At 41.3% G+C, this 12,945-nt stretch overlaps 1 protein-coding gene across 1 annotated transcript in view; it reads left to right on the top strand.

Moving 5' to 3' along the window:
- VWF (von Willebrand factor) overlaps positions 1-12,945 on the top strand; it is a 145,593-nt gene that overhangs the window by 97,144 nt on the left and 35,504 nt on the right. The window contains exons 35-38 of the mRNA XM_074168927.1: positions 2,949-3,169; positions 4,156-4,348; positions 4,988-5,329; positions 11,991-12,196. Of these exons, the coding sequence (XP_074025028.1) occupies positions 2,949-3,169; positions 4,156-4,348; positions 4,988-5,329; positions 11,991-12,196 (962 nt within the window). The remainder of the gene's footprint in view (positions 1-2,948; positions 3,170-4,155; positions 4,349-4,987; positions 5,330-11,990; positions 12,197-12,945) is intronic.

Below are 12,945 nucleotides of genomic sequence, written 5' to 3'. Positions count from 1 at the left end.
AAGGAGGCAGTGACACCTGGCTACATGCAGCATGGCACAGAGCATCGCTCCACAGCGGTCACAGGGGAGAGCGCTTCATGGTGGAAGGAGGGGTAGGCTCAGGCACTGAGTCTTTTGGTACCCCTCACGCTGGGTTTGCAGGCTGAGCCTCACTTTCTCTCGGTGCCAAACGCACCGTAGTCATATGCTCAATTTCCATAAAAATTAGTCAAGATGCTTATTTTGAATTAAATGTCCAAAAGTTCAGATGGAGCTCAGTCATGCATGCTATTACAGCTAAAATTTGCAGAAATCTCCAAAATAGGAGATTTAGGTGTTATTTTTAATAGTGTTTAAATCCTTTTCAGCACCTGAATCTCATTGGCTTTAATGAAGCTTAGAGGACTGTACTCCACAACGCAATTCTGAAAATTGGGCTTACACCTAAAGTCATATGATTACTTTTTAGAGTAAATCACAACCCTGTATATATCTTCTCTTTATAATGTATAATCTCAATTTACAATGTCCCCTGCTGAACTGGCTGTTTTAAGAACACTTTCTTCAAGGCACTCCTTGAAATACCTAAGCTGGGTAGCTAGATATCGATTCCTGAACTGTTAGACATCCAAAATTTTAACACCCCAACTTTTAGCATTTCCTAAAGGTGCATTCAATTATTCAAACCCTTTAAAACTAACATTTCTGTTTTGATATGAATATTTCAAAAAGGTAGAAAGATTTTAGTTGAATAATCATAAATATTTTATAAAGTTTAAAAGATACTCTTAGTGATATCTACCCATAGAAAGTGCATCTGTAATAATTTTCTTGATCCTAAATACATTGATAGCAACGTGAAGGCATTACTTTTGGCATAAATTTTGGTATATGTTGGGCACAACGTGTCGTCATAAACATTTTCTGACAGGATGAAATGAAAAATACCATTCATACCATTAGTTGGTTATCGTGAAAAGACCTAGTTGACTTGAGGTTGCTGCTATTCAACGTGAATTAACATTTGTTTACCTCTTTATGAATTTAGTGCACCATGATATGCAAAATTTTACTTTTTCCCGCCCCCAAGGTGATACAGCTTGTGATGAGAAGTGGTAAGTTTTCATATGTTATAAGAGGAGGAAAAAATCCCAACTCAATCCAGTTGATCAAAACTCCATGGGTAAAGTAGCCTCATTTCAATGACTACTTAGCAGAATCAGGGTGATGCTGCTTCAACCAAAGCAACACCCATAGCAGGTGGGAAGGCTGATTCTGATGCTGTATGTGCTAGAGTCAGAGTCGAAACTCACAGCAATCAATAAACTTTCGAGATGGGCATATCAAAGTAAGTGCTGAGCAGGAGGTCAGTGTGTTTCAGCATCTCTTTGTTGTTATGGATGAAGGCTGGTTAGGTCATTTGCGCTGCAGGAGCCTGGCAGCGCATGCTTCGTTTTACTCGTGATTCAGCAAAGTAGTGCTCAGTCATTTAGAGAACCAGAGGCCTTTCAAATGATTGCTTGGCAGTGCAGATGATGTGAAAATGCAAAGAGGAAGTACTTGAGAAAGTATTCTTCCCGTGTTGTATAACTGAGTCCAGAGAACAGATCAGGAATTAAACCATGAAGGTGTTTGCTTGCTGAACTAGTTACGCATTTTATAGAAATACGAAGCTGGTCTAGTGGGAGGTGTCCCTGCCCATGGCAGGGGGGTTGGAACTAGATGATCTTTAAGGTCCCTTCCAACCCAAACCACTCGATCATTCTATGTGTGATTCATGGCTCTTGAGAGTTTGTGGACTATTCAGTTGATTTTTAAATGGATTGCATTAATATATTCTGTGCTACAGAATACCTATGACAAATTTAAAAGGATTCTTATTATCCTTAGAATTTTTTTAATGTCCACGAATTAAAAAAAATGTTGAGAAACATTGTTTTACTGCTGCCTTGTTTCATTGTTGTTTATACATGAACTTTATAAGAAGGTACAGTAGAATGTCTGAAGATGCTCCAGTGCTCCAAAGGGATGTACCTTTTGACAATTCAGTGCCTGACAGTACACAAGATAGACTTTTTTTTTTTTTTTTCCTAGCCCAAGTTGCTGTGTCAATGAATGGGAAAGAAGTTATTCTCAAATCTCAATTAGAATCCAAGTAGCTGAATTATTAACAATGGGAATTTTCTTCCTATATGTTTAGCTGACATTGCTTTTATTGTCCATATTATCTTTAAGCAAAAAGATTTGAAAACACATAAGTCAGAAGCATCCTTTTGCTCAGGTCTGGTTTTGGTACTTGTAAGATTGTAAACATTCTTGCCTTCCAGCTTGTGAAGACAACAAAGTGTTTATAATCTAATGATCAGGGCACTGAGCTATCAGTTGACCATTAGTTTGTCCCGTGCATGTTACATCTCTGCCCTTTTCCTGTTTCCCATCTGAAAAAAAAAAAAAAAAAGTTCCCAGATATCGCCTTGTGATGTGTTTGGTAAGAATGAAGTAATGTTATTTTCTTTCAAATGTAATGCTGCACAGAATAAAATGCAATACCATAATAAAAATGCAATGCGAAATTTAAAAAATAAATGTTACAGTTTTTCTACATATAGGGAAGGGATACATTTTCCCTGCTTTCATTTTTCATGTAGAATTTATTAATAAGTGATATTCAATGTGAATAAACTTCATGGTAAGGGATTTTCTACGAGTTTATTCAATTTTTTTTTTTTAGTGCTAGTTGCTACAGAAAAAGGTACTTCAAAAAAAACCCAACAAACCCACATGATGAAGTATTTAGCAGAGTTTCTTGTCAATGATTTTCTGCAGCATTTGCAATTAATTACCTTCCTAGCTTTCTCAATTAATTGATTCCACATGCCCATAAAAATTGTGAAGAAATAGTCTAATTCAAACAAAAGCAAATGCCCATATGGCTTTTTTTTTTTTTTTCTTTTTCCATTGATGTGCAGGTGTCTGTATAGGAAGTTCATCTCGACATATTGTCACTTTTGATGGGCTGAATTTTAAGCTTACCAGCAATTGCTCCTACACCTTGTTTCAAGACATGCAACATGATGTTGAAATTCTCCTCCATGAAGGACCATGCAGAGCAACACCGAAGATGAACTGTATGGACTCTATTGAAGTGAAACATCGTGGTGTATCTGTTCAGCTCTTCAGTGACATGGCAGTAAGCTAAATGCAATGAAGTGATCCGTGTGTTATCTGCTCATGCTATGGAATTTCAGGTTGTGGGGACCAATTTGTACCCTTTATCCAGTTTCTGTTCCCCTTGCAGTCGATTCTTAGGCTTCTGAGCAAATGCTCATTTTAATTTCATGATGCAATCTACATTCACATAATAAGCCAGACATGCTTCTTTTCTTGTTCTCCCTGTCTTGCTGGTATGACAACGTCAAGATTATGGGATTTGGCAATGTCTCCCTGACACTTCTGCCAGAAAAGCAGGGATTATAGACAGGACATACTGCACTCCGATTCTCCTCTGTTGGCAGAAGTCCTTTACACGATGTTACAATTTGGTGCATGGGAGAGCAGCCTCTATTCTTCACAAACCTGTGTGAGACTGGTTAGTTGAAGAGCTAGAGAGTTGATTCTTACCTTGTCTGCAGGTGGACCTCAGCATTAGATGGAAGGCCACCTTAGCATTTATTATGTCTGTTTTATAGGCACAGAAGTATTCAAATTCATTATGAAAGATTTTTCAGTCTCTGGGTTCCTCAGATACACAGGAGTCGGGAGGCAAAGGTGATCTCGTCTGACTCATGTGCAGCAAAATAAGATGGACCAAACACCTGCAGCCAGCATGGTGGTGTCCAGCCTTGGCTTTCACTGAGGTTTATTGATAATCAGAGTCTGTAGGTGTCATTTTAACTTCATGGCATTAGATTGCTAGTCTGTGTATACATGAAGCTGAAGGAATGCACTCGGAAAATGTTGAAGGAGTTGTACATATAATACGCAGAAAGAAGGTCAATTAGTTCGGTACATTTTTAGACTCCATAGAAATTTTCAGCTTGCAAAATTGATCCTTATGTCAAGATTCAGCTGGATCTTCAAGTGCTTGTGAAGTCAAAAGGTGTTTCAACTGTAAGATTGGGTTGATTGTAACCACTTGCTAGAACTGATGTGATGATCTTGCCTTTTTGAAAACAGGTGGCTGTTAACGGTGAAAGGGTTCATATCCCCTATTCTAGCAGTTTCTTTGAAGTCACTGTCTATGGAGCAATAATGCACGAAATCAAGTTCTCCCATCTTGGACATAATCTCACATTTACTCCAAGAAACAATGAATTTCTTCTTAAACTTAATTCAAAGAGCTTTTCTTCAGGAACACAAGGGCTTTGTGGTAAGTTTGAAAACTGGTAATTTTAATGGCTTCCTGCTTGGGCTTGAACTGCTATTTATGTTATTGTAATTTGTGTGGCCCTGTACCTTTAAACTCTCTGGCTGAACTGATTCTCCTGTTGTTGGCACTTTGCTAATCTATGTAGGTTTTTCTACTATGGACATCAGCATAACAGCTCATTGACATAATACCTCAGAAATAATGAGCTAGACTTCTCACATGTTTTACTTATTTCACATTATCTTTTCAAGGAGATTTTTTGTTTTGTTTTGTTTTGAAGAGGGTTTAACTTTAGGTTTTCACATATACATTTATGTGAGAAACACGACCTATGCTTGCAGTGCAGGTGGAAGGTTTGTGAGGGGTACTACTACCTGGGAAAGTTAATTCTATGATATCCTCAGTGGTATAATCTATTTTATAGCTTATACCTCCATGGCATAACCTATATCTCCTGTGACAAGGAAACAGGACCCAGGGGTCTCTATTGATACTAGCTATTAGGAATATCATTCATTCCTCTTCCCCTTGGCATTCACTGAACAGCCCCAAATGGCTCTGTCTGTCCTGTGCCTGTTTTCTCTAGGTTTATTTTATTGCTGACTGTATTCAGACTTTTCCTTTTACTCACCCTCCTAGGGGTGTGTGACCAGAACCACGTCAATGACTTCACGTTGCGTGATGGCTCTGTCACTCCTGAGAGCAGCGTGTTTATTCAAGACTGGGTGGTGGAAGAGCCAGGGAAGATCTGTGAAATCCGGAGAGAAGACAGATGCTCTGAGCACGCAACAAGCCACTGTCACCTTCTGCTCTCCGATCGGTTTGTAGAGTGCCACAGGGTAATCTCCCCCAACATGTTCTACGAGGCCTGCGCAGAGAGCAGCTGCTATGAGGACGAAGCCTGCGAGATGATAAATTCCTACGCTCACATCTGCAGGGAAAACGGGGTCTGCGTAGACTGGAGAACACCCGAGCTTTGTCGTAAGGGGCTTATGATATGTTAAAGCTGATATAGAAACTGTCCGACTTGGTGACGGTGGTGACAATGATGGTCAGTGTAATACTAGTTTTTGAATACTGTGTAATGGGGCAGAAGTTCCAAATCAAGTTTCCCGTATAAGTGATTTTGCAGATCTGATAACTGGTTTGCTGTCCGCTAAGTTGCACATTATGGAAGATGCGTTTCTCATTAAACTGCTAACTAGTAAAATGCAAAGCGGTTTTGCAAGGCTGGAGGGGTAACCTGCGAAATGAAAACACTGCAAAAGCCATGCACAGGCAAACGCAGCTGTGTGACAGTACCTGACCCTGCAGCCAGCGAGCCATCGTGGGGCTGGGTTTGAACTGAAATTCTGCTCTGATTCTGCTAGGCAGTTTTGGCTGCAGGTATTGCTTTGGTACAGACACTGCAGGACAGGGGAACTTGTAATTTAGAGTAGTGGAACTGCTCGCCAGCCTGCCACTGTCATAACTACCTACCTGCCAGCGACACAAAATAAGACTTTTCTGAGTTCTTTGTAATAGTTCCTGCAAATTCCCCACATTCCAACCGAAGCCTGAACCTTTCAGACTGTGATGGAAGAGCCAAGTGTGATTTTAAGTTTCTACTGCAGTGAAAAATGGGGAAATAGCCACGCTGTGGTGCATTTTCTTGCCAGCACGTGCCAGCTGCACTGAGCAAACCAGCTGTACTTTACTTTGCAAATCTGGTTCTCCTTCTGGTTGTCTTTTGCTTGCGTTTTGGAGGCGAAGAGTTTGTGCTGTGAGAAAGCAGTATGGCAGGATGCGAGCCTTGCAAATTGCCCAGAGCCCAAAAGAAGCAAGACCCGAATGCTGGTGCTAAGTTCAGACGGTTGTATAAATAAGTAACTCTTGAGGTGGCTTATTCTACACCTTCTGCTGTTAGTCTGTCCGCAGTGATGGTTACAGACATTCAGTTATTCACTCAGTCAGGTATCTGAGATGTGTGTGTGTGTGTGTATGTATTTTCTTTCCCGGCTAGCCCCCCAGGTAGTGTCTTGTATCCCAGATGTTTTTCGCATCTCCTACCTCTCCAGTTTAGTCAGTTCTTGTTGCCTTGCTTTCTTTCCCTCTTGCTGCCCAGATGCTTTTCATTTCTGAATTGGAGAACCAGCATCCTAAAGGCATGATACAGCAAGAACTCAATACATGTATAGGGTTTTTTTGTGTTTTTAAACTCAGACTGAGGGAACGATGGGGTAGGAAGTCGAGTATGTGAATTTGAATTTGTTTTGAGCCTCCAGTTAGTGTCTTAAATATCTTTCCAGGATAAGTTATTGAAGAACATGTTGCTGTTGCAGACTGAAGCTTTTAAGAAACAACACAGTCTGTTTGGAATATAGTCCTAGAAAACAGGGAGAATACTGCCAGCCATTTTCTAAATTTAGTGCTTCAGTCAGACTTTGCAAATCGTAATGTTCAAGGAGGAATGTCAGTGGAGTACCTTAATAACTCTGCAATTTTCAAATTCCCGTCTTTTTACTCAGCATGTACAAGGATAGCTGAAGAGTTGCCCATTTTAACACTAGTTGCATAAAACAATCGTTAGTGTCCTAACAATAACATCAGCTTCTTCCTTCAAAGAAGGCAGTTGCATGTGTGCAACTGCCAAAAATAAAATTGCTAATTACAGGAGCATTAGACAGGTTACATTAATGACTAGACACTGCAGAATAATCACTCTACCACTACATGTTTAATAACAATGGCACGGTTCTGGCATACCTTGCTTTCCCCCCTGCAGTGAATTCCTGTCATTTTTTTAGGTTTTTGTCATGCCATATTGGGACATTTCAAGCAGTATAAGTCCCTCCTAGCTGGTCTGCCTGGATGGGTAAATATACTTGAGGGAATATCTGATCAAGACAGAGCTTGTTCTCCATCCTGGTCTCATTCAGTTCCACTGCCTGAGTTTTCCTTGCTCCCTTTTGGGAGGGTGCATGTGTTGAGTGCTACCGGGTGGACTTCCAGCTTTGTGTCAATGGGTGGAAGGAAACTTTACTTCAGAGTGGGAATGCATAGTGAGGGAGATATATATATTTTTTTTAACTTTTTTTTTTTCTCTAGACCCTGCACTTAGTAGACTTGTGCTGCAGAAGCCTGTAGCTTCCATTGATAGCCATGGAACCCTGGTGCGTAGAATGTGCACCCCTTGAGCTAGCTCACCCTTACAGTGGATGCCTGCTGGACAGGGTTTCTACTCCAACGACAGTACAAGCTCTATTTTAATGTGAAGATCATAGAGATTTCTGACAAATCACTGCATTGCTAATATTGGCATGTGTTGGGATTCTGGCTTTGTGTGGAGAGAAAGCTTTATTCACCTGAAAATAGGATTGCTTATATAGTGATTAGTGAATGGACTGCGTTATATTCATTCTGCAGTTACAAAAGAAATGGCAGCTCATGTGGAGGTGACCAAGTCAGCTTTGAACCGTGTAGCTCAAGTAACAGTGCCAGTTAGCAAATTTTGCTCAGAAAGCAGAAATACTCAGAAGATAAATGACAGCAGCAGCAGCAGCAGTTGTTAATCTTCATGTACTAATGTTTCCATGAGTGCTTCTCAGCAGCTCTTTATGCTCATTTATGTGCAATATGGACATGCCCTCTAGGTAGTTGCCAATGCTAGCTTGCAGATAAATTAAATTTGATAGGTAGTTGATGCTTGCATGGAAATAAACTGCTAGTTGGTACTGCTCAAGGAGCTGTGGCTCGTTGAGGAGGGTGCTGGTGGCACTCAGCAGCTGCAGGGATTCCTGGAAAAATATTTTGCTTAGAAACAACGTTTTTGATGAGTCATTCTGGTTGTTGGAGGGTTTTGTGTTTTGCCTTTCATTGGGTTGTTTTGCAGGCCCAGGTTAGAAAGCAAATTCATAACAGGCTGTGCCTGCTCAACTGAGGGGCAGTGACATCTGGCAGAGAAGCAGGAATGAGGGTCAGGAGAAGGAGAGAGAGAAGCAATGGGATACAAGAAACCTTTAAACCATCTCTGCTAATGAAGGATTTGTGTAGTGGAGCTACACTGAGATTATCCCCTGCTCTTCATTCACTGTTCAAGCAAGGCATGCTGCTGAGGACCATAGCAGCTGAAAGACTTAAACAATGAAAAAAACTCAACAGCATGAGGGGAGATTTATGGCTGCCTTCAGCTGATGTGGGGCATCAGAGATCTTCCATCCCCAGCCATGCATTCCCACTCTTTTTGCTATGCTGGCAGTATCCTCACGTGCTGCTTGGTGAGCTCTGAAAATTAGCTGTAAAAGGGAAAAAAGTGCCAGCAGGAAAGAGCAGCTGAGGTGAAGAGATTAAGAGGGCACTACCCTTTTTGGTGGCAGCACTGATCTAAGTTGACTTAATGTGACCTTGAAACCACTCCCAAGAACACTGGAAAAACCCTTCTAAACATATTCCTTTGGATAAAGAAGACCTGTTGAGGGAGGGTTAAAAAAACTCTGCCTGAGCAGTGTGGGGAGGTTGGCTGGCTGCAGTTGAGGTGTTGGCCCTGGCGCATTATTCACTCCAGTTTCATCAGCACTGGGGTTTTAGCTGTCCTTCTGGCTGCACATGACAGTACAGTGAGGCAAAAGGCAAGCCAGCAGTGTGCGACCTGAGGAGCTAAGTCGCTGCTAAATTATACTACTGATAAGAAAGTGGCATTGTCACCTGAAAGGACGTGGGCCTTTCTCCATGTATCACAGGCTTGAAAAACATCCCTTCCCTAAATATCCATCTAGTACTTTAAGCAAGGATGGTCTGTTTTGTCTTATCCATTTGAGCCACAAAGTCAGAGTGAATCCCAGTGCAAACTGTCAGAATACAATATCAACACATAATCAGAGTAGTGTCATACGGGCTAGTATTTGAGGTAGATTTCTTTCGAAACTAATTTGGCAGAAGAATTACTTTTCTATTACTTGTTTTTCAGCCTTATTTTCTCCTTTTGCTACTAGCCAGAGTCTTTTCCTTTTTATTCAGAAACAAGAAACATTTGAGGTGAGCACTGAAATAGCCATCTGGGAGCGTGGCTTGTTGAAATACTTGTTTCTGAGGCTGACTGTGGGGAGCCCTTCATGCCTTCTCACATTCCATACCTCTGGCAGAAGTTTCTATACAAAAAGCAGTTACCTGTAAGTCGTGTAGGACCTGGCCAAATCTCTGGAACGTAAGGGTGATGTGTCTGTGGTGGCTTTCTACACTTGCCTGGTTGTCATTGTGCCAGTAGGATGAAAGGATGGTTAGGATGATTTTCCAGACATTAATGGAGCTTACTCCATCTCTGACACTGCTTATGCACATCTCACTCCAGTGCCCCCAAGGACAGAGGTGACTTCAAAACAAGGGCATTCCTGTGAGCTCATTTATTTTTCTTTTGCAAAACATAACTACCTCATTTCTTCCTTCGTTGAATAAACATTGCCATTTAACACGGGGTTTTTTGATAGCATGTCTGGAGTCCAGCGCATGGTTCTTCATTGCGTTTTTCACACATCTGGCTCCTTAGCGCCGGCCAAAGAGGAGGAAGGAGAAGGGGCTATGTTAGGTGAAGTACATTAGAGGCTTTAGCATCGGTACTCATTCTGCTTGAGAGCTGTCCAGGTTCTATGCTGATGGGCATCAGCATTAAACTCTAAAATAAATTAATCTAATTTTGTGCAGAGAAAGCTTACTAGACTTGCTGTAGGGCTAGCGGTAGTTAAGCAAGATGAAAGCCAGTGTGCTAGTGTGCTCATTGACACTGGAATGAAAAAGTAAATGACACACTACCTTAATACGTGCTGTGGATGTATTTTCACAAATTAATCGGAGCTGACGTGAGACCATGACAGCCAATAAACATTGGTGCTTACTCTAGGCACCTTGTTTACAGAAGTGTTTCTGGAAACAAGTTTTTCTGGAAAACGTAGTATAGTCTAGGTAGCTGCTAGTACAGGTTCATAAGCAGGTGATTTCTCCTATTTTGCTTCGATAGATCTTTTTCACAGAATCACAGAATGGTTAGAGTTGGAAGAGACCTTAGACATCATCGAGTTCCAACCCCCCTGCCATGGGCAGGGACACTTCCACTAGAGCAGGTTGCTCAAAGCCCCATCCAGCCCTGGGTTCATCCCTTGAACACTTCCAGGGATGGGGCATCCACAACTTCCCTGGGCAACCTGTTCCAGTGCCTCACCACTCTCACAGGAAAGAATTTCTTTCTAGTATCCAATTTAAATCTCCCCTCTTCCAATTTAAACCTGTTACCCCTTGTCCTGTCACTACATTTCCTGAAACAGAGTCCCTCTCCAGCTCTCCTGTAGGCTCCCTTCAGTTATTGGAAGGCAGCTATGAGGTCTTGTGTTTTCAGAATCCAGCCAAAGCATTTCATAGTGAGATTGGAGTCCACATCAAGTTTCTGTGTCTTTTCAAGTTCCTCTGCATCTGCTGAACTATGATGCTTATCCACACATACAACCACAGAGCCCAACACACCAGCATTAATTGGGTTTAACATGGCTTGAAACAGAAAAGGGTTCATGTTAAAGACATTTCTTTTGTGTTTCCTTTGGCTGATAAGAAGGTTGTGTGTAGGCAGGTCAGCTGGTGAATGCTTGTTTGGTTGGGAACTCAGGTCTTCACTCGGTAATTTTCTTTCAGTGTTTTTTGTCAGGGGACTGAAAAAAAGTTTTATAAACCTCACAGCAGTCACAAACTGGGAAATAAGAAAGACTTTTCCAAGTTGAAGCTGTAGTGAAAAATAAGTAGACTTGAGGGAATACAGGGTATGGAAGGTGTGTCCATAGGTTTCTTGAATAGCTGCAGCCTTGGTTTTGTGTTTGCTTTTAGAAACAATACCCTCGGTGCTGTGAACTCATCAGTAAAAATGTTACGTGTTGGCTTAGGGGGGAATGCAACTTCCATTCATTCTGTTAATTCTGTTAATAAAGAAATTCAGTTAATAAGGTACAGAAATCTGGCAGGTTCAGTTGAAGTATCAAAATGTTCTGTTTATTAGCTTTCTTCAGTTGCTTGGGAAAACTGCTGCTTATCAAGTTGTCAAAAAAATCTTTGTTCAACGCTTTCGTCTGTCCTGGATATCTTCTAATACACGCTGTTACCAGTGCTTCTCTAATACTTGTGAAAGTGGTTCCAAATTCTGGTGTCTCTTGCCAGTGTTGAAAAGAAGGTTAGTCAAGATCATAGAATCATAGAATCATCTAGGTTGGAAAAGATCCTTGGGATCATCGAGTCCAACCATCTACCCTACTGTACAAAGTTCTTTCCTACACCATATCCCCCAACATCACATCTAGATGTGGTGTTCAGATGTTCAGCTCACGTAAGCCGTTGTATCATGATTAGGGTAAGTCATACTTTGCTGATGCTTGTGGTCTGAAAATGTGGCTTGATGATTTCTGTGTGGACTGTAACTTAACAAAGTGCCTTCAATCGCTTTCCACTGTGGATTTTGTCAGTTTTAAAATGTGTTTTCAAAGATGTTAGTGGCTGCAGAGGACAAAAATATGTTCATCAGATGATGGCTTTAAAAATCCTGAACAGAATTCTAAAGAAAGTGCGAGTGGAAACACTTATCTCCATTTCAGATGTCTTTATCTAAATTGTTTTTTTTTTCTGTCTTCCTCAGCAATGAAATGTCCCACATATTTGACATACGATCACTGCCACAAAGCCTGCGTAAAGCACTGTGATAATAGTACCAAACTCAGTGTCTGCAAGGATTATCCCACAGAAGGCTGCTTCTGTCCAGACAGACAGGTGATTTTTAATGACAGCTGTGTTGATGAAGAAGTCTGCACACAATGTGTCAGTGAAGATGGCACACGCCATCAGGTAACTATATACTTAGCAGCTTACCTATATATGTGGTTGGGGTTCGTACTTTTGCAAGTAAATCAGTCTTATAAGTCTGGACTGTTTTCCCCTTCGGATACTTTATTTTCTAGCTCAGTTCCTCATAACCGGCCGGCTGTCAGCCCCATGTAGCTCCCCTGGTGTGAAATTGGCTGGGATGGATATAAAATTCACAGCTGGGACTGTCCAGACCCGGAAATGCATGACAAATTTGTGTGGAGGGAGGTCTAGAGGGAAGAGAAAAGGGATGGCATAAGTCAACATTTACCAAGATAAAAAAACCTCCATTCCCCAGAATTTTACCAGTGATGACAATTTTATCATAAATCTGGAAACCTTGCTTAAAATATATTGTATTGTCTTTGCAAAGCTTACTGAAATATTTTCAGTGATTGGTGTGGAGCAGCGAGACCAAGAAAACCTCTTTTTTTTTTTTTTTTTTTTTTTTTTAAATGAGAATCATTCCTCAGATGAGATTCATAATTTTAGTTTTACTGAAAACCCACACTCCTCAGCGAAGTCAGACCTCTCTGTGGCAGAATGGGATTAGGAAGAGCTGTGAGTGCTGGGTGCCAGACTGCAGTGTTGATTTGCCTTTCAGCATCACGCAGCGTCTGCGCAAGCTCTTCCCCATGTCCCCTGTTCTAAGTAGCAGGGGTTGTTCCTTTTCATGCCCAGCTACTCAACCCTGGGAGTTTTCATCTAATTCAGCCAGTCCTCTTCAGTTG

Source organism: Numenius arquata, chromosome 1 (genome assembly GCF_964106895.1).
Source record: "Numenius arquata chromosome 1, bNumArq3.hap1.1, whole genome shotgun sequence".
NCBI lineage: Eukaryota > Metazoa > Chordata > Aves > Charadriiformes > Scolopacidae > Numenius > Numenius arquata.
This window is presented reverse-complemented; position numbering and strand designations above follow the sequence as displayed.